The 22,007-nt window shown below is 41.2% G+C and overlaps 3 protein-coding genes across 4 annotated transcripts in view; 2 read left to right on the forward strand and 1 right to left on the reverse strand.

The window, feature by feature from the left end:
- Positions 1-4: 4 nt before the first annotated feature.
- On the reverse strand, positions 5-2,634 carry ccdc59 (coiled-coil domain containing 59). Its single transcript, XM_017414845.3, has 5 exons — positions 2,497-2,634; positions 1,848-2,083; positions 1,229-1,616; positions 631-739; positions 5-526 (listed from the first exon to the last, which is right to left on the reverse strand). Exons 2-5 carry the CDS (start codon positions 1,993-1,995, stop codon positions 362-364), a joined length of 810 nt encoding a protein of 269 aa, XP_017270334.1. The 5' UTR covers positions 1,996-2,083; positions 2,497-2,634; the 3' UTR covers positions 5-361.
- Positions 2,520-14,021, forward strand: mettl25 (methyltransferase like 25). The gene is made up of 12 exons (XM_017414841.3): positions 2,520-2,774; positions 3,779-3,949; positions 4,073-4,179; positions 4,265-4,792; positions 5,072-5,219; positions 8,029-8,123; positions 8,829-8,858; positions 9,369-9,442; positions 10,266-10,359; positions 10,632-10,706; positions 11,160-11,231; positions 12,593-14,021. Exons 1-12 carry the CDS (start codon positions 2,558-2,560, stop codon positions 12,686-12,688), a joined length of 1,707 nt encoding a protein of 568 aa, XP_017270330.1. The 5' UTR covers positions 2,520-2,557; the 3' UTR covers positions 12,689-14,021.
- Positions 14,022-18,785: 4,764 nt separating this feature from the next.
- The window catches only part of tmtc2a (transmembrane O-mannosyltransferase targeting cadherins 2a), a 49,454-nt gene continuing 46,232 nt past the window's right edge, over positions 18,786-22,007 (forward strand). Inside the window, exon 1 of one of the 2 annotated variants that reach the window (XR_005234433.1) lies at positions 18,786-19,228. Coding sequence is in view for 1 of the 2 variants with exons in the window: in XM_017414918.3 (XP_017270407.1) it covers positions 19,146-19,228 (83 nt within the window). In the remaining variant the exon portion in view is untranslated. The remainder of the gene's footprint in view (positions 19,229-22,007) is intronic. The other variant, XM_017414918.3, reaches the window with a different exon arrangement.

The following is a 22,007-nucleotide window of genomic DNA, read 5'->3' on the forward strand; positions in this document are numbered from 1 at the left end:
TAAATGTTACTGAAAAGAGTTTAATTAGGCAGTAGAAGTGGGTAAGGCAGATTTAAATGTAATTCAGAAAATTACTTTAAGCATTTTGTATCAATTTGGTAAAAACTGTATTCAGATTTAGAATTAAAATTACACTACTGTACAGGAAATAATACATTTCCTCAAAAACATTGCAGATGGGGCCATGTCTAACAGCGCCATCTTGTGGTTTGAGACGGAATTTAAATGTGGTTCTTATCTGAACAAAAGATTTACAAAATCCGATTAAATCCAGTTGAAAGTTCCACACTTCCGAGGAGACAAAGTGGATGAAAATATAACTCTTCTTCTGGTTTTAAATACCATAATGGCAGTCCTGGAGTTATTTGTTAGCTCCTTGGATCTTCTGAAGTAAATACTCCATTTGCAGGTTCAGGTTTGGCTGTCCTTTCTTGGTCTTTTTGCTCAGCATCTGAAACGTCTCCATTTTTTTCTGTTTGTACCTTTGCATGGCTTCTTCTCTTTGCTGCTTGTTCTTCAGGTATTCCTGGAATTAAAATGGAAATAAACCCTGATTACAAGAGAAGTTTCACACATAAAACGACAAGAGTGATATCGTTATCCAGCTAACAAGCAAGAGCAACACTCCACCTCTTTCTTTAGCCTCTGCTTTTCTCTATTTCTCTCAAATTCCTCCTTTGTCTTCTGATTTGAGGTCTTTTTGTGCATTTTCTTTTTCATGCGGTTGCTTATTGGTAGACTGAGAAGAAAGAAAAAAGTTATTAAACAGATGTAGGTTTCACCTTTAAAAAGAAACAACTCAAATGTTTATGTAGAACCACACTAAAGCTTGCTATTTACGGATTTCAGAAGCTGTCATTTAAAACACAAACACAATGTTTTTCAAATCAGTTCAACCTAAATTTGATTTAAAAATAGTAAAAACACAATACACAAAATGCTGAAACTTAGATTAAAACAAATCTAATATTTATTTAAACAACTTAAGTAGGACTATGAAAGTTGTGGAAGGTTTAAATAACTAAAGATTAAAGGATTTAAAAATAATGAGACAAAGTAAACGTCTCTGTAATCAGAACATAAAACAGACAAAAACATTTGTTTGTTGTTATGTTTTATGCTGAATTATTTTTGTGGAAAACTAGGTTGTGCACAAAAATAGAAATCTTCTTGTCTGCCTGTAGATTTATTTATATTTTGAGGGCTTTGCGCCAAGACACGAAGTTACCTTTCTCTCTCTGAGGCTGTCGTTGGTTCTGGGTTTCCAGAAGCAGAAACTGTTGGCTTAGATTCTCCAGCAAAATCTGTACCATCATCATCATCATCATCGCTACTATCACCACCAACAGCAGCAGCAGTAGTAGCTTTGTCTTCATCTTCATCTTCATCCATCTCTTCCAGCTGCCCCTTTATTCTCAATTTACTTCTATTCACTCTGTTTGCCCAGGCTTCACTCCTCATTTTCTCTGCCTCTGCCAGGTACAGATGTTTGAGGTGTTCTGGATACTCTTCCTTGTACACCACTCTGTGCTCGGGGTTCTTCTTTCGCTCCTTTCGCAGCAGTTTGTTGTATTCATGCTTGATTTTCTGTTTTTTCTTCAAAGCAAACCCTTGACCTGAGGAGACAACTTAAAGGCTTATTCTGTAATATTTAGTACAAACTTGTTTATCAAAAGCGACAAAGTTTGACACAGAATAAACAAAGTTTAATCTAGAAACCAACATCAAGAGTTGCATACTGACAGTCTACACCATTTATAAAATCTATTTTAAAAATAGCCTTTCACCATTTGCATTACATATATGTTGTCTAATATACACAAAGTAATATTTAATCAGAAACCCACCTTCCTGGACGCTGCCTTTAAATGTTTTGTGGTCTGGAATCCATTTTCTCTTCTTTTTAACTCCCGCTGGCAACTGTTTGGCTCTTTTCAAATTGTCACTTTTCTCTGTGAAGTTTTTATTTTTCATTTTTTGTCCCCTTGGAGCCATTTTTAGTCCAAGAAAAGCGTTGTGTTTTAATTTCTTTCTCTTTTTTTTCACATTTCAAGCCAGCATGCTGTTCCTGTTTGGACGCAGGCTGATGACGTAGATAAAACAGACACGAGAAATCAATTCCCGGTTCTTAAAAACATACACACACACACACACATATTAAAGTATTTATAAAAATTAAATACATAACTTATTATATTTGAGATAGATTATTAAACTCGTAAATTTCTAAACTGACACCATTTTTTTTGGTTAAAGTGTTACACAAATGATTCTTGAACTGATTTCTAAACTAACTAGCCAAAACCAGTGTTTTTAGAAATAATATACTGCTAACTATTTTTTTAATGCTGCAGATTTTACCCTATAAAATGCTCTCTCTATGTGTATATACAATCTATTTACTGGTTAAAACTATCATTATAACTGTAATAATATAAAAAGAAGACTAAAAATCGTGTAGTGTAGCTCGACTGCTAATGTCTTAGTTTACATCACCAGCAGGAAGCTCTGAGGTTCATTCTTGAGAAGCGAGGTTCTCTTCAAAGCGCTTCCAAATATGAATTCTTTTTGTTGTAGCCTCTCAGAAATTCAGCGGCGGATAGATGAAGTCAAGAGGTTTTTGTCTGTGACCCTTAGCATCGCTAATGCTCACACTGTGGAGTTTTACACCCACGACGTGTGGAAACGATTCATGGCGGTGACGCCGGAGGAGGTGCTGTCAGCCGTCAGTTCCAGCAGCGACCAGCAGAGGGAGCCACAGCACAAAGGAACGGGTAAACACACAGAGGCGTCCTTTTAGGTGCCACACCACAATAATATTGAGTCCAGGGCCAATTAATTGTGTACGAATGACTTTTCAGGTCAGCTAAAAGCCAGTTATACTATTTGAGTTTTACAAATGATTTTTTTTATTGATATCATATGTTAAATGTTTTTGCTTATTCTGTAAAAGGTGGCATTAAAAATAGAGAAGCAAATCACTATTTACAACTAGAGAAATAGCATTTTCTGCAAAAATTCAATGTGAATGCTGAGTGCTGAATGACCGCTGAAGAAGCTGAAATGAAGTGGTCAAAGCTAAAAGAAGCAGAACATAAGCTGAGGGTGAAAAGAAGCATAATGATAAATTTAACTATCAAAACCGTAGCTAAAAGATAAATGTGACAAAAGGCTATCTAAAAGTAGCAGAACAGTAGCTAGGAGGTAGAAGTTGCAAAAGGCTAGACACAAGAAGCAAAAGGATAGCTAAAAGTTAAAAGTAACATAAGACAAGAATAGAGCAAGTATGCCGAAGCAGATTTCAAAGAGAACAATGTTTTTGAAGGAATTGGGGAGATCTTATTCCCTTTTCATGAAAAAAATATTTGTAAATAAAGTTGAATATTTTGAAAAGTATAAAAGTTACAAAAAACAAAAGTCATAGCACCCATCTCCTGAATGAGCTGAACGTTTTACTATATAAATGGCTAAAATTGCACAATGAAGTAGTTAGATTTAAAAAACATGGACAGATAAAAACAGGAAATCTATGGTTTTGTACAGTAAATGTCATCGTCAGCCTCACAATCCCAAAATAATTTTGTGTTCGTTTTTAAAGGTGAAGCAAAACCAACAATGATCTTTCTGAGTAGATGGTAAACCAGCAGATTTGAATTGGAGTAAGGATGTAGATGTCTTTGAAGTGGACCTGGAAAATGCTACTAAAACAAAATGTATTTTCTTAAAAAAGCCTGACCTAATTTTTTGCAGGGACGTTTCTTTCTGTCTTCCTAAATAGAAAGATCCAGGACCACATTTGGATTTTGCACCGACTCCGACCGGCTGGTCGATATCCATGAACTATTAGAGGCGGCCAAAGCCCACTCTCTCCCCGGCCTCGGAGTGTGTTTGAGCAGAGACCAGCTGCTGCGGGACCTCCAAGGCAACAAGTCTGAGTCTGCAGACATCGGTAATGCATGTGATGCTTTACCGATGCTAAGAACAGAAAGCCAGCGAGGAACTGTTCTGTCGTATGAAATGTCTTGTAGGAGTGAACTTTTAGGCTTTCTTATAGAACTCCTTTGTAACCCAGGAGCAGAGCTGGAGGCAGATGAGTTCATGAACTCGAAGAAATCCCATGAAGTCCAGTCCATGTCTGAGGTCGTGTCCTGCTTGGCTCGGCACTGTGGAGTCAAACAGGTAGGGTAACTTCAACTTTAAACAAGTTATTTGATTTATGGTTTCTTTTTCACAAACACTGTAAACAACGTTTTTGAACTTCCAGGTGGTAGATGTGGGCTCGGGGAAGGGCTACCTGAGCTCCTTCCTGTCTCTGCAGTTCGGCCTTCGAGTGTACGGCATCGACTCCTCCAGCACCAACACCCACGGTGCACAAGAGAGGAACAGAAAGCTGAAGAAGTTCTCACGAGCATACCAGAAGCACACCAAAGCAGCAAGGGCAGAAGTGGAGGAGATAGCCAAAATAAAACCTGAGCTGTGTGACGACTGCTCGGCAGGAAGTGGGTCAGTCAGCTCCTCACACATCAACCCAGCGGTGGAGGTGCAGCAGCCGGAGCTAATCCCAGAAACAGGGGAGCTTTTCCTTAGCGCCCTGTCAGCAGACGTGATCCAGTCTTCGGCCCCCAGGATTCCCCCGAGTCAGCTGAGCGCCGAGGAGAAGGAGAGGAGGAAAAGGGAGAACCTGGAGAGGAAGGCTCAGGGCAGAAAGGACGGCTCCAACGGTGTGTTCGCACCACTCACGTCTTACGTCACAGCCGAAACTGAGCTGCGAGAGCTCATCACTGAGCTGGAGGTGAGGAGAAAAACAACTCAAGTGCTTGTTGAGAATGGATTTATCGTGTGTCAGATAGGGGGGACCATTCGGTTTGGTAACGAAGCTCAAAAACAGCAGCCTCAAAAATTACAAGTCTGTAACATCTGCTGAAGTTTGCATTACTGGAGCGAGTGTAGGGTGGGACTGCGGCGCCAAATCTACAGCACGTCATTATCAATTAATTCCTCCATCGATCTCCACCCGTACCCCCATCCTCTCTCTGCTCTCCCGTCTCTGCGGGATTTCTCCCGATTCCAGGATGCCGTCGTGGTCGGCCTGCACACGTGTGGGGACTTGGCTGCCAGCACGCTGAGGATGTTTGTGGCTAAAGCAGAGCTGGCCGCAGTCTGCAGCGTTGGCTGCTGCTATCACCTACTGTCTGAGGAGTTTGACCCTGCCGTACAGGGTAACCACACACACACACACACAGCGACAGAGAGAGCCTTAGTGCCAGAGGCCAAACAAATAGACAAAACAAGCCCACTACTAAACACAGAAATGCTTTCAGGAGAATGGAAAATGTTAAAAACTCATGTTTTTACTCTTTTATTTCAAAAACATATTAATTAAAACATTACAGTAAATTCAAAAACCTCCGACAAAACAGCTTTCAGGAAAACACAAAAATGCCAACAAAGCCTTTTAAAGAAAAAAACAAAATGTGTTTTTGCCCAACTTTCAAGGCTGTGAGAAGCAGGGGTGTGGCGGGTGCTGTAGCACCCCCTGATGACTGCCCAAGGATGTGCATGTCTAAAAGCATAATTAAATATTTTGTAAAAACTTGATAAACCAACAATGTTTTTATATATATATATATATATATATATATATATATATATACATCAGACATCTCAGTCCAGAAATGTGCAGTTCTAGGCACAGCCAAGATACTGCGCAGAACCCTCAAGCTCCCAGGCCTCTGGTAGAGGACCCGAGCTCAGAGGATGAAACAAAGACCACCCGCGGAGGGTGAGAAGGGAATTTATTTATATTAAAACTCACAAAAACGTTAGAGTAGTGTTGATGCAAAACAATAAGGGAGGCTCTAGACCCACCTTGTTGATTCTTTTTATCAGTTTATTACAAGAAAGGTCAAGCAGAACGTTCCAGGGATTAGACAGTTTCAAGCAGCAGAATCTAACCTGAGACGTTTCATGAATCATTTGTTTGGTTGTGTCATTTAGTTGTTTTGCTTTGTTTTTTTATTGGAAGATTTGTTGTGTCTTCTTGCTGTGTGTGGCATCTCTGTGTCACAGATGATCTTTCCTCTCAAAACCCTATTTTATGAAAAAAAAAACAAGTGAAACGCTCCAGTGAGCGTCAGAAGCTGAAAGCTACCAATCTGGAGATGGAGCTGAGCTCAGGGATTCACTGTTGGAGTCATTACTGAAAATAAGATCTTCTTCAAACCTTTTATTTAAAAAAAATCAATAAGAAGTCTTAAGGAGACTTCTAGTCTGCTGCTGCCTTTAAGCTGAAAATGATACAAATCTAAAACACAGTCAGACTGTTATCATCCTGGTTTCATAGATTCCTTCACTCTGCAGTTTATGAGCCATGAAATGGTCGGCGTGTGCCCTCATGCTGCGACAGCATCGAGTCATCTCTTGTTAACGGCGCGACCCTCGACACCCGCATCATCAGAGCTCGTCTCAGTGTCGGCCCGGAGCCGAAAATGATATCATGACAGCCAATTAAAAGCAGTCCTTTCCACGCTTCTTTTTCCGAGCGAACAAAGACCCGCACACAGGTTCTGCTGCTGTCACAGAGCAGTCTGGGCTGCAGGCCACTGCCTCACCCCAAGAATTAAAGAGCTGACAGAAGACAGTTATACATTCATTTTAGCTGCTCCACCAGGAATTTACGCAGTTCTTCAAGTGTATCATCTGTATCTTCTACCTTTAGGATTGATTGTGATTTAAATTAAGCAGCTCTTTAAGCTGAGCTTGAGGAAGAGCTCGTACATTTCAGTTGTCTCTGTGTGTCTGTGTCAGCAAGTTGTTCTGGGCAGAGGTGTACGGCAAGCTGATTTATCATATAATCGACAGACTCTCCAACGCAGATATTCATAGATCACTATGATGAATAGATAAGTACACTCGCATTGCCACTAGTCACAAATTAAATGTTAAACATTCAAATTGAAAAATTACTGCTGATATCTTTAATGTAATTTTGAATTTATATTAAAAAACATCATTTGACACAGCCAATACTCCTTTTAGGACTAGTTAAAAAGCCATTTCAGACATCAGCAAGTAGAATAATAATTATTAATAATGTAAATACTAATACCTAAAAGTATGTGGAATATATGTTAGGATGGGATGCCATTTTAAGATTACACTGGTGAAACTTTTGTTTTTACTTCGAAGAACTGGGTTACGGATATCTGTGTGAAATAAAGAAGTATAAACTTGACTAACATTAATATTATTTTAAATATCTTGAAGTTGAATTCTGAGCAGTGAGAGAGTCATTTTGACCAGGAGGAATGCTTTCATTCGTATCTAAAAAACTAATGAGTGATAGAGTGTTTTTATTATATGTTGCAAAGGTCTGCCATAAGGGGGGGGCCTGACTTCTAGTTCTTCTGTCAGAAGAACCCAAACACAGCTGCTCGTGTTATCAGTTCTTCCACTGACTGTATCCCTGTGGTGTATAGTGCCTCAGCCTCTAACACCTTCAGAACAGATTGTTGAAGGCTGTAGAGGCTGTTAAGTAGACATACTAACCCCTTAAACATGCATGTTTGGGTTGTTAAGAACTCTTCTGGTTATAAATATGGGATTCATAATGGGTTTTTTTATCTATTAACTGACTTGGATTCTTATTCACACATACAGATTATCTTAAAACATTGCTGGCTTTCTGTTTGTCTGTGTTTGTGTATCATATTTGTATTCTTTGCATTTGATGTCTTAAATCAGCAGCTTATATATATGAAATCACATATTTCTATTGTCTTTAACGTGTCTCCAACCCCAGCTTTTACAGCAGGAGCTCCACGTTTTCACAGAACCCGCTTTGGCTTCATATTAATAGTATTATGAATCTGCGAGTATCAGCTCTGCTCCTCAGGATCCCTTCAGGCGACACAAATAGGCAGAGCTGGCCCCGTTCCGAACAGGAACTGCACTCGTGGAAACAATTTGCGGGAGCCCAACCGTTCAAGTCAGCACACTCTGCGTTTATCTCTGCCTCTTCCCTCACAGAGCGTTCGCAGACTGCGTGTGGTTTCCCCCTGAGCCAGTACCTCCGCGATCGGGCCTGGTTCTGCGGCAGAAACGCCAGGATGTCAGCATGTTTGGTGAGTCTGAAACTGACAGTGAAGCAGGTTGATGAGCCAAGACATCGTCATCGCCCTCAGACGGAGACGGAGTGAATACTTTAGATTATCTTGTTAGGCTGCCGCGAGTCCAAGTCTGAAGCTTATTGGTTAGTTAGTGAGGATCCAGTTCTTGGACAGGCGATTAGAAGCAACATTCTTGAGAAGCGAAATTGGCGTGGCAGTGTGGGCGTGGCTTAATGGATCAGGACCTGCCCACTCAGCTGTTTAGAATCTAAATGAAATCCCAGTTTCAGTGTATTTACACTGAAAACAGAACATCTCTGCTGCTGTTATTTTCTCGGCGAGAGATAAATGAATTACGGGCGCAGTGTGCCGTTTGATCGGATGTTAAAATTCAAACTAACTCACCCAGAAGTCGACGTCTGTTTTGTTTTCCGCTCCGAATATCTTTCATCTGCACAGAAACAATCATCCAGACGTCTCCGAATGCACTTAAATTAAATAAATTGACACAAATCGGCAGCAGGGGGGTGATAAATGGACCGGAACAAATGCTTCACTTTGCAGAACTTCAGCGACCTTGTTGATGTCTTGCTGCCTGAGACCGATGAACACTTTCAGACGGCACAGAAACAAGCAAAAACATTTGAATCTGCAATTTCTTTTTCCAGGAAGCGTTTTGTTGCAACAGTTTTGTCTTTTTTTTTCTTTTTACCCTAACAGGCTCTGGAGAGAGTTTCACTTGGCCAGGGGGTAAGTAAGGCCTGCATACTGATCAGGATCAATTTCATAAACTAATAATCATCATCACACAGAAATGGCAACTTCTTTGTCTCATCCGTCATTGCATTCATCTAAACAAATCTGTTGACCTGTTTCAAACCATAAACATGGCTGTGTTATCTTTATTGTAAATTTCCTTGTGCGTTCAAACAATCAGGACATTAATTCTGCTATTGTTTTAAGCCCCTGATTGACTTTGGTGTATTTATTTGAAAGAGCCCGAAGGCTGCAGGCCAATTCCGATACACAATACCCGTCGTCATTAATGTGGAATGTTTATAAATATTAATGCAATCACAGAAAGATTGATTACTCGCTGGAACAGAGGCACAAATCCAAAAACGAGCTTGATTGCTCGCTGCTGTTGCGTTGAGTTCGGAAAGTGTCAGAAATGTTCATCTTCCCGGCTGAACGAAGGGGAGAAGGGAAATTTATTGAGAAAATATTGCAAATCGCGGTCATTTCTTTTCCCCCCTGCAGATCCAGATGGAGTCTCTGTTCTACAGAGCCGTGCTTCACGTTCTTCTGAGGGACCTCTACAGCTCCCATAAAAGGTCACACACAGCACTTTCAGACATTTTGTTTTCCTTCACCGGTTTCAGCAACAGTTGTTTCCGTGAGAATGATGGAGAGCAGAGTAGGCGTCGAGTTGTTTGCATTGTTCTGAACCGAAGAAGCGGGGGGGGGGGGTTGTTTCTGGTTTGTTTGGATTCCAAATGAACCAAAACTCACCAACTGGAGCCACGTGTACTCAGATGTAAAGCAGGCTTTGGGAAATAATCAGGTCATGCCTAATGAATTGTAAACCTGGGAGTTGAAATTAGTTCTCGTTTGAAGCGGAGATTAACTTAAGAGTGTTGACAGCCATCCATTTAAACATTACAACTTTCGACATCTACAGCTACAGTGGTAATATGTGGTTTTATCGCTTTGAACTTGATGCCAACATTAGAGAATGTGCTCGCGCTGTCAACGCTAATCTGCTGATATTAGGCAGATATAATGCTAACTATGGTCTTAGAATAGTGTTCCTTCAAAAACAGAGAAATGCTTCGTGAGAAAAGCTTTGTGCTCAAGATTTATATATGAATTTCTGTACAGAGTTCGGTTTCTGTTGCTGCAGAAGTGATCAGAACTTCTCCAAAGACACTGCCCTACCTGCCCTCCCATCCTCACTTTAATGACTGGCATTAGCATCGAAAAGCCATTAGTTCTCACCAGACAGAACCCATTCATCATTAAGTCCTTCAGAGGGGTTTGTTTGCCGAGGCCGTCATTTAAAGCACAAAAATGGAGACACGGCGTGAGACTGGAGGAGTGACAGGCTGTTTATTTCACCGTGCCAAAGCCGAGAAGTAATACGTGTTTGTTCCACAGCGAGAAGCGAGTTGGGAATGTTTATTCCAAGGCAAAATCCTTCGTGGACTACGTCCGCCGAGCTCTGCGCCGACTGGAGCTGGATGACTCAAAGGTCAGGTGGAGAAAACTGCATTCGTCTTACAGCACCTCGCACAACCAAACTGTTGGAAACATTAAATAAATACGAGTTTGACAGTATGTCACACCTACGTTTTGACCACCGGGTCTAAACTCGATCCGTATTTAGAGACTCTGAATGTTATTTGTCTGTCGAAATCACGTTTGTCATCTGGTTGCCCTCGTGGCAATAAGATGTTTCTCACAGCTCCTAAAAGCCACGAATCGTTTTCAGATCATACATGACACCTCATTCTGCTTTCCCAGCTTTCTGACAGTGAAATTCAAGACTACCACGACCTGCACAGGGCACGAATGGACGAGATGCGTGCCTTTAACATGGTGAGTCTCCGGATCCGTTTCTTATACAACAGTTCACAGCGTCCTCATCCTGTACTTGGAGCCGTTTCCACCACAATAATCGGTTTGAATTTAGTGTCAAATATTTTCATTCCTGCAAATTACCAAAAGATTACAGCCCTGCGGGGAATTACATGGGAGTGATTGTGCAGAGGTGGAAGAAAAGCAGCCTCAGTGTTTTTTTTCTGTGGCCACTAATTATGGTGTCAGCCAGAATACAAATTTTCTTACTGGCATAAAACACTAAAATGTTTTTTTTTTTCTTTCTTCGGGGGGGTGGTTGTCCATAACCTGCTTGTGGGACTCAAGTAATGATGGGCTTTTAGTACGGGTGACTTATCAGAGCAGTTTGTACCCTATGTATGGTAATTTTAACTAAAGACAAGTTACTTAAAATACAAGTGAACAGTTTTCTTCATGTCATCCTGTGTGTAGTTGAAGGTGAGCCTTGCTCCGTGTATCGAAGGCCTGATTCTGCTGGATCGCCTCTGCTACCTTAAAGAACAGGTAAAAAAAAAAGAACGAGACATCTTTAAAACAGCAAACTGTTTTAGGTAGCCTTTTTTAAAGTTTTTTTTTTTTTTAAATGTTACTGTCACTAGAAAAATGGCATTTTCTGTGTGAATTCAGTGTCGGTGCTGAGTGAAAGTTGCTGAGGAAGCTGAAACTGACATGTTAGGCTGAAAAAAAAGAACACTTGCTAAAAGCAGCAAAAGGCCAGGCTAAGTTAGGAGTAGCTAAAGGCTAGTTAAAAGATAAATGTAGCAACAGAAAAGCTGAACATTTTAATGTTCAGCTAAGATAATGTAGGAATGAGAATATAATATAAGAATAGTTTAAATGGCACAAAGTACGCAGAAGTAGTTAGAACTCAAACAAAAAGTAAGTACTGCAGAACTGTCAAGTAAAAATGAGTGTGTGACCTCTGTGAGGCCAGTTTAAACTACCCTCTTTGCTAAAACAACTCTGACAAAGTCCGGTCCCTTTATTAGACAGCTGTTAATACGCAGTAGAGACTATAAATCACACTCACCATCTTAACATCTTTTTGCTGTCAGGCTCTGGTAGGAGGAATCGTTTCACCTTTAAATGATTTTGCTCAACGTTAAATATTAAAATGAACAAGCTGGGTTTTTCAGATTAAAGACAAAGCCAACAAAATAGCTGATGGCAAGTACAGAACAGTATTCGAGCCATGTAACTCACGGCCCAAGTACTCTCTTTTTTTACCGTGTTTCAGCCGGAGTCGTCATCATCATTGGCTCGTACAGCTCATTGATTGGAATTCGAATTTTGCATCCCCGATGATTAAAGCGAACACACAAAAACGTCAGCTGAAATCAGGACCGCTGACGTTAATATAGGTGTCAGCTAAACTGAAAAGCAACCCGCAGTTTATTGTCTCGTGCTCCTGCAGCCAAACGCAACACGCTAATCTTCGCTCCGATCCGAAGGCTTTGAAGTTACGATTCCATGTGGTTGTGTGTGTCGGATGGACCTCCTCGTTGGGGTCCCGTAATCAAACTACAGCACCGCTCAGCTCTCCCCACGAGGAGGAAAACAGGTGATGGATGTGCAGTAACACGATCCATATGATGATAAGTGCGCTGAAGATTGTTCAGCCTCAAACATATGAACACAGACACATCGGGGGGGAAATGTGGAATTGTACAAAGAAACAGCCATCGAGGAAGCACGTTAGATATAATGCAGACAGATTTAGTTCTTTGAGGATTCAGTAAGGAAATCATTTGTAGAGAAAACGAAGGGCTGAAACCCGCCTCCCTCCCGCTGCATGCTTGAGGTGGCAGTGCTAGAATTAGACTTTACATGCATGTGTTTTTGTTGTTTGTTCTCATGCACAACAGGAAGACGTCTCATTCTCTGCACTGGTGCAGCTGTTTGATCCCCTGCTGTCACCAAGATGCTACGCCGTTGTCGGACTCAAGAATCCAAGAGGATAACAAGCCGAGGGACTTCTCTGTTAGCACTTTTACGCTGCTGCAGGGTTTGTTTTTATGCACGAATGCATTCTTGCCTGTTTGGTTTAACCAGATATACAGTTTTATCTGATCATATAATTTATTCATACAGACGCTGTACCAAGAATTTGATGTTTCAGACATAAAACATTTGGTTTTTTTCTAATTATCTGTTCTTAAAAATACACAAGACACCTGGAAAAGCTGCTGTGTGCAGTTTGTTTCATGAACTTCTTTTTTTTGCAGCCTTTTGTCTTTTTCTTCTAGTGCTTCTTAAGAAAATTTTTGCTTTAAAGACCATTTAGGGAATTAAAGGTATTAAGTAGACTCGTCACATCTGGAAAATGCATTTCTCAAACCAGGAAGCAGGATCAAAGATTGACGTTGAAGAGGAACCTTCATCTAGTCTTTTTTTGTTTTGTTTTGTTCTATAATTTATAATTTACATGCGTTCATTTTGACTCGAGGATGTAATATTTATCATTTTTGAGATTACACTAAAGTTGACAAAAAGCAGAAACGGAAAAGAAGAAGCCAAGATCTTCGGTCTCAATTTGGTATTATATAATAGTACAGCATTAGTTTTTTTTATTAGCTGCACTTTTACAAATTAAAAAAAAAAGGAAATTGGATTTTTCTAAATAATACAAATACATTGTCACATTTTTTTCTAGCCTCTGCATATATGTGAAATTTACAGACGGGACGATAACACAGTGTTTTTGGTGAGCAGGAGTTTTAGTTTTAGTTTGAAAAAAATCACATGTTAAGGATAAAAATACTCCTAATGTACTGTAAAAGTCAGCTTTTGTTCCTTCCTCATCTGTGCACTCATGATGATCAAACCAGGTTTCAAAGGTGCTGCTCTAGTTTCCTGGAAAATTGTGCTGATTTCAGCAAGACAATGCCAAACCACATTTCATCTGGTTACATTAGCACAGCTGAAATATTCTGTACAAGTCTGATTAATGTCCAAATTCGAACACTCGTTAAAAATGTTAGACATAAGAACCAAAACAAACAGGGGGTCGGTTGGGAACCTGAAAGTCAAGCAAAAGCTACAACTGGTCTGCTTAGTTCTCGAATGTAATCTTGTTGAATCAAAAGCTGCTAAAAAATCTATTTGAACTTATGTATGTCATTGTTATGTGGTTATGTGCTCTGTTTTTAGATATCCACTATGGATTCAGTAATGGTCATAGCAGCTGTTCATGTGAGCATTTTTCTGTTGTTGGAGCAGTCATTTTTACAAAATTACAGCGACCTTGAACCAATTTAGCCTAAATAAAGAACGGGGGCGTGCTGTTCCTTCTCACTATGTGACACAAAGCATTTTTTCCAATCACACCTTCCACTGCGTCCACTATTTGTCACTGTAGCCGCAGCAGGCCGCACATCTGCATCCCATTCATACGTCTGTCATGGCTGCTGCGGTGAAACAATGTCCCGGAGCGTTATTTTTATCCGGTCAAAGACGGATGGTGGAGCTCTGGCCTGTGTCAGGGCTGTGTTCTGATCCAGCCGCCTGTTAGGCTCTGACAGCCCGCTACATTGGCCGGACCGGCCGATGCGAAGACAACAAATCAAAGACGTGGGCGAGGCTCGTTTAAGGATCCAAACACTGTCGGGTTTTGTTGTGGTCAAGTTTAGTCACATCCTGTCAACCTGCCTATCCTTGATGCTCACACGCATCATTTGTACATACAGTATGTTTATGTAGATAAACACTCATCCAGTGTTGTTTAATGGCAGAGAAAGGGGGGGCGATGATGAGAAATACCATGAAGTGCCTCCAATTTCCTGCCTTTGCACTTAACAGGGGACAGGAAAAGGGCGATCAGGATGTGCTGAATGCCCGGAGACACAAATAGTCAACATGAAGAAGGTATTCCCACCTCTGATGACTTTTCACTGCAAGGTAGGAATGAGAGGAAGTGAGGGGGGTTCATCAACACAGTGGCTTTTAGCTTTGATCTGAGTTTCTCACCAGTTGGACTTGAACAGAAGCTCCCAACAATTGAATACTTACAGGCCTGCACGTGCAACTTGCGTGTAAAAGGTCTCAGCCTAATTTCTTTCTGCTGAGCATATTTGTCATGACGTCCTGCTCTAATTTTGACTTTTGAGAGAAAAGCAGCCCCGAAGGAGACGAAAACGCCAAGGTGTCCCCTCCCATCAGCTTTCAAGCCTGCTCATGTGGGTTAAAACGACTGTTGTCTTTGAGTTTCGTCACATTTGCGCTCTGAAGGCACACAATTCATTTCACACCTTGCCACAGATGTGTGTGTAGAAGGGCAAACAGGCATATCAAAAGTGTGTAAATGTGTCAATCTGAGGAAAAAGCCTGACTTGAGGAGGGACATCTGCTGTGCTCAATATGAAACCCAGACGTCACGTGCTTTCAACAGTTCCTCGTCGCTCTGATGAATAGTTTCCATCAATCCTTCCTATGTCCCCTGAAATCTTGTCCAGTCATATTAAATCAATCTGAAACATCTGACAGTGTTCAAACTGCTTTTGTTCACTTATGACGCATACTGTTGTTTGACTGGACTAAGGAGTTCTCTACTATCTGGTTGTCCTACAGAAAACTCTCTCTAGATCCAAAAGTGCTATGATGATTGAAAATAATAAATAAATATTAATTAGACTGTTTTGAGAGCATAAAAATGCCTAATTCAGCAGTAAAACTCATTTCCTGTTGCAACAGGGGCAGCACGTTAGCACAAATGGGTTTAATGGATGTGACAGAAGTGGAACACATGCTTTTATGAAGGCCACCAGGCTGAAACATCTGCGTGTTCCTTTTTTTTTTTCTTTCTTCTGTGACCAGAATAAAGAGCTGAAAATGAGATTAGACCTCGGGTATGTGTGCAACTTGTTTGCCGTTTTGATACTGAGAGCTGAGGTGAATGCAGCTTTGATTAAAAATTGATATGAACTTTTTCAGTCATGTATTTTTCATGCATACCTGGCTGTTTCATTTATTTTTCATAGCTGTAAGAAAAAAACTGACTCCACGGTAAATTGACCGCTCGCATCTTCGTTTTTTCTTTTTCTTTTTTACTTTTGTTTTATGAAGCCATTCAGTCATGTTTCCCTTTTAACTACTACTCAACAATAGTAGTGTTTTAATTCAGCTCAAAACCCAAACAATCCATTGTGTTTAAGTCAGAGTTAGATTTCTGATCTGATCCTCCTCAGCACAATGAGGCGCCACTCATGTTCCATTAATAAGGGGTGGATTTGATTTTTGATGCTGATTTTTAATTGCTGAGCTTCTGTCTTGATATTTTTGGCATCTATTTTTTTGTGAGAGCAAAGAGCAACCCGCCCGGACCTTCCAGCTCTGATTTTCTGTTTCCTGCGTGATGTTTATCTGTTGGGGTGGAGAAGCAGCCGTTCCGGAGTTAACAGGACGGGGAAATTACCATTATTCACTTTGAATGGTGAGGAAATCTCTTAATGAGAGCATCAGGGGACGTTAACATTTTCAAAATAGGACCCCACTTGTCTTCTTTTGGACAGAACGACAAAAACAAAACAAAAAAGAATAATTCAAATCATCAATTTCTGTTTGCTGTGTTTCCTGTATGCTGCAGATGTTTCTCATCAATTCTGCATGACTTTATGGTACTTCTGCGTCTTAATTCTCTGGCCATGTTTGTGTCACTGTGTGGGCAGATTGCACCTCAACTCTGCTCGTCTTCTTAAATCATTCATTTGTGTTTCTCTGAGATTCTTTTGTCTTATTTGACTCCTCGAAGGTTATGTTGCAACTCTTTTATAATTATCTCATGTCTTTTTCTACACATTTGGATTTCTTTGCAGGAATTTGCATTTAACTTTACTTGCTAATGGTTACATCTTGATTTTCTTGCATCAGTTTAACATCATTTCTGCTTTTTTTTACTCCACTTGTGGCTCCTCTGCATCTCACCCTAACTGTTTTTTGTCTCCTAGACTAAATGTGATGCAGGCCAAGGTCCGCCTACTCTTTGGGTCCCTGGGTCTTGGCTGAGTAATCTGTCCATCAGAGGTGCTGATAGGCTGACTTTTTTTTTATATCGGACAGTGTTTCCAGTTTTAATGCTGTGCAAAATAACGAAAGCATGCATGCTCATGCTTAGGTTTTTATAAAACAAATTGAGCACAAGTCAGATCTTGGAAACAACTTTGTTCATGATTAAAACAAAGTGTGGTTTTCATGAGAGAAGCCACGAAGTATAAATTATATGCTTCATAGATGATTCATACTTCCTGAAACAACATATACCAAACAGGGCATAAAACAATAACATTTGCTTAAATGTGACAAATACTCCAGCCTTAAAGTTGAAACATTTATTTTTGAAACTGAAAGGGAAAGCACAGCTTGTGATGACAGTCTTTTTGAACAAACCCATTAATAAAATGCTCTAGGTTGAGGTTAGTTTACAAGTGAGGTTGGAAGGAAATACCACAGATTGTTAACTCTTGACACTGACAAATGCAGTGGAAGCACCTCGATATAAAACTCAGGTACGACAGTAACAGCCTTCCTTTCTGAATTATCAAACAGGTTTCATGAGGTTGAGGTCAAGTTCTGTTCTGAATCAGGGTCGCTGCTACAAATGACTGCGTAACCTCCAGCTTCACTGCTTTGTCATTGTCTCAACCACTGCGGGCCTTTGCTCCATACATCCTTCTCCAACCATCTGTTTTTCTTTTTCCACTGCTCTGCACAGCATTTATCCTGCTGGAGCCCCGGCTGTGGGGACAGGCACGGCTCCAGCTGGTAGTCAGCAGGACCCGGCTGCGCGGTTCCAAACCGATGCCCATATGCTAACCATAGGGCGAGGTGCAGCGGTTCATCCATCCCACTCACCACTCCCTCGGTTCAGCCGCTCCACGGAGACAGTTGGGGGCTGGTGACGCGAAATGAATCAATATTTTTTAATTTGGGATAAGAATGCGATAATGTGAGGCCTACGGCTCACAGCAGCCTTCTCAGGATTTAATTTAAATTGATTGTGAGGAAACATGGTGCCTGTTGCTTCCACAAATTACATTTCAGGTAACTTGTGACTTTATATACATATTTATCCACTTATTATCCCACACTTTCACCTAATTTCTGCTTGTGTCTGTCTGTTACTGAAGTATCTCATGAACCACTGGATGGGTTTTAATGAAACTTACAGAAAGTAATTATTGGATGTACATCTACAGCTGGTTAACGTTTGGAGTCAACCCAATTTAAGATGGCTGCCAAGGCCAACTGACCTTAAAAACACAAAAATGACTATAACTCAGTTTTACAGGTATTGACCAAAACTTTGATGTGGTAGTCCCTGAGACTGATCTCCAACACATATTCTGAGCGCTAACAGAATTGTGCCATTAACTTTTTAAAGTTAAAGCTGCCTGTCTGTTAGTAAAATACCTCATGTTCCTCTTGATGGATTTTAACGAAACATTCGGGAAATAATCGTTGACTGTATCTCTATAAATGAATAACTTTTGGAGCCCAGATAATTGGCATTAGCCAACACAATAATACTTAGAACTCAGTCAGTTTTACAGCTATGGAGCTAAATTGAGATAAAAACAACTTATATGAAGACATTAAACCTGCTTGGCTTTAGTTTGTAATAGTTTCAGATCCTATAAAAGAACCAGTTGATGCTGATAGCACCAACCCAAGTTGCGTTATCTAACTTTTTAGTAGTTGTAATTCACCAAATTAGTCATTTTAAACCACTTTTTGAGTTTAAAGACTCAACTCTGTATGCTGGGTTAAACTGACAACCCTGCAGGGTTCAAATGAGATTGTTTTGAACCCAGCAGTTTTTAGTGTGGGGAAATTAACGACTCAATTAACTGTTTCTGTGCCACATCTTCCTTACAGGGGCTAATTTTCAGCCCTATTCTTCTAAGCATACAATTAATAAAAAACAGTTTGTTTTAACATTCTGTAAATAAATACATTTGCAGGAATTGGCCGGAAAAACCGTTACCATGGCAGCCTGACTCAGTCTCAGCCCATGAGTAATGTATAAAAGCACAGTTCTGCACTTCCAATCACTTTCCCGGCGAGGGGGAGCCAGTGCGCATGCTCAGAGCAGCCGAGAGCCACACGCTTCTTCCCCTCCACAGTCTCTCCTGAAGCACGGCAGGGAGATGCGCGCATCGAGGACACCGCAGCACAGCGATGCCCCCAGCTTCGCCTCCCCTCCCGCAGCTCTGACCGGTGCCCCACCGCAATGGGTTAGAGGGGCCATGGAGGCAAACTTTGACACACTTCATCCGACACAGGGGACGGCCGGAGAGCTGAGCTGCCGCGCGCGCAACAACAACACAGAGAATTGATAGAGAGGGGAGAGGAGGGGGAGAACCTGTTCCGTTTTCTGCCTGCTTCCTCTTCTGCGTTTTTTTTTTTTTTTTTGGCTTTGGAGAGATGATCACGGAGCTGCTGTGCACCGCCGTGGCTGTGGGTCTTTATCTGAACACGCTGGACGCAGATTTCTGCTACGATGACAGGTAGGTCCTCCCCCCCTCCACCCTCCAACCCCTTGTCCTCCTCCTCCTCCTCAGCTGCTGCCAACATCCCAGCCATCCACGCTGCTTTTAGCACAGAAACACCTTTGCCCTCACATGTGCTTCTGTCAATAATAAATAACAAATCAGAGGTAGGCTGCAAAGAGGAGAGCTGATGAGAAGCATCAATTCTGTTATTATCACACTTACTGTTTTGTTTTATAACAGCCATGGCAAGAAGCTGAGACTAAGAGTCAGAGATCACTCCTTACGGTGAAAAGAAGAAGAAGAAGTGAGGTTCAACACGTTGTGAACTGTGAGCAGACTTTCCCCCTGCTTCACATGAAGCGATGCTCTTTGTGTTGATGGAGCGTTCATGTTCCAACAACGCCTGCCACTCTGGGGGATGAAGCTCATTTAAATCAGGAGGTGAAGCGCTGCAGAAACATCTCAGCGTTTTTTCTTGTTTTAGAAAGACAATGAAAAGAAATCTGTCGCCTTGGTGCGCAGAGACTTGGTGGTGAGGTTTGACATAAAATCTAATTAAAATATGACTTTAATGAAGCTGCATTGTTAAGCTTACCAGTTCATACATGCCTTTTCCCTTAGTTTATATTATTTCTTCGCTTTTTTTCCCAATCAGCTAATTAGTCAGTAGAATGAAGTTTATTCCCTAAAATAATGTCTTGCTCTGTCTTATCAGCAGCCCAAAGGTGTCTAAAGATATTCACTTATACCTGGAATGGTTGTGAGCTTATTTATGCTAAAACAAAATGTCATCTTTCAGGCCGTCCAAATGTAGATCACATTATACAATCTGAGGAAGGTGATTACTACAACAAGACTAACCTGTAATGAGACAGAACGGTTAGGAACATTGGGTGTAGACTGTTCCGTATCCTCCCATAAATGAGAGTTTACGGGGTGAGTTCAGTCGTCTGAGACGCTCATCCGAAGCTGGACCCAGTTGAAAAGAACATTTGGACAGGTAGTTCTTCATTAACTTGAAGGTTGAATATGGGGATGGAAGGGTTTTAGTCTGTCAAAACTGACAAGTGTTAAAGGGTGAAATGTTGTATCTATTGCTGCGTATTAGCGGCATGAACAGTGAACCAGTTGCCTCCCCTGTGTCTTTCCCGTCTCAGTTGGACAAAGTTCTCTGGTTAGCATCTCTAGACACCCCTTAAAGGTCAAACTTTCTCCGGCTTTACATTTGAAAACCACTGGTGAGCCCACTGAAAGTGTGTGTGAAGCTGAAGAGTAAAGCCGATGAGTGATGGTTCAGAGAGCACTGTACACTGTCTTCGGTTATGTCCCACCTCAGCAAATACTCCAGCGAAACGCCCAGAGGTTCCACATCCATCAGCGTCGTCGGCTTGTCTCTGTGAGGTTGTCAAAAAAAAAAGCCAGCTGGTGACAGATTACCTGGGGCACTGCCCTGCCTGATTTAGACTGCGCTCAAGCTTTAGTGAAGGCTCAAAATCCACCAACGCTGAGAATCTATCAAAGTCACCATGGTAATTTACACTCTAGGGGACAGACACTGGTGTTTTGGTCCAGTGCTCTCAGATGGAGGAAGATGAATAGCAATCAAAGGTCGGCCCTTCCATGGTCGTTCATCAAACAATGTCCTCTCTTAGGGTCAAGAGTTGCGTGCTCCCTGTCCCTTCCCTCTGGGATTTGAGGAGAGTTATGAGCAAAAGGTTAACACAAGAGACAGATTGGAGTGGAAAAGCGTTCAACTAATCATTCTGCTCCAGAGTTGTCTAAAATGACTGACTGGATTGTAGACCAACTTGTTTTTCTGCATTTTTTTCCCCTCCTTACAGTACGGTCGAAACGATCGTATCTGACCTTTCGCTGCTGTAATTAAATTCTTTTTACACGGAACATGCTTCTCAGACAAGAAGGAGGAGCAGATAAAGCTTTGTGCAGGCGGTTGAAGTTGTGGGGATGCTCTGGCTGCCTTCTGCTTATTCAATCATGTCAAGTGTTTTTCCTGGGCACTGCTGTGGGCTTGGCCAAGCGCCCCCGTTGGCCAGCCGTAATCCCAATGAAAAGCCCCTGCGTGTGAAATGACTACGTTTTACGGGAGCTGGGAGAAGACTCGGGCCAAGCCATTTTTGATCTGAGGAAAGAAATCAAGACATGGTCTGCTGGTTTACGACTGGGCTTTTATTGGGTTTAGCCACATGTGTAGGCAGCTTTTTTACTTTTTTCATTTAAACCTATTATTCACAGCACTGATGTATTTGTTTGATTGTTTGCTTGAGAGTTTGTGGTCTATTGGAAAATCTGTGACCTTTAAACCCGCCTTTGAATACCCTTAAGTGAGGCGTTTGACAGGTTAACAAATGAGGCTCTTCCTGACATCTCGGTGCTATTGGTTTTTTAAGATCACCTTTTGGCTAATGAACTTAGTCGATGAATGGGTCCGGCAACTTGGAAAACAAAGAAAAAACACAAAAAGAAAATTAGGGAGTCCATGCTATAAAAAGGAAATGCATCTCATACGTGGCTTTCAGCATGCACAGTTGTGACTAGAAATATGTGTGACCCCCACTAGCATCACAGCCCACAGTCACTGCTCAACTCAGAAACACATTATGGCTCCCTGGGGGGATTTAATAGAAATATCTTTTCTCTTTGTCTCACGCGAGCAAAACAATTTTATTTCTGGGTTTGGACCAGTTTGATAATGATTAGATTTCACTTACTGCACATTTTTATTCATTGAAAAAGAAGCATTAAAACAATGTAATATTCTACATGCAACCCCCCT

The sequence above is a fragment of the Kryptolebias marmoratus genome, linkage group LG18 (genome assembly GCF_001649575.2).
Source record: "Kryptolebias marmoratus isolate JLee-2015 linkage group LG18, ASM164957v2, whole genome shotgun sequence".
Classification (NCBI taxonomy): domain Eukaryota; kingdom Metazoa; phylum Chordata; class Actinopteri; order Cyprinodontiformes; family Rivulidae; genus Kryptolebias; species Kryptolebias marmoratus.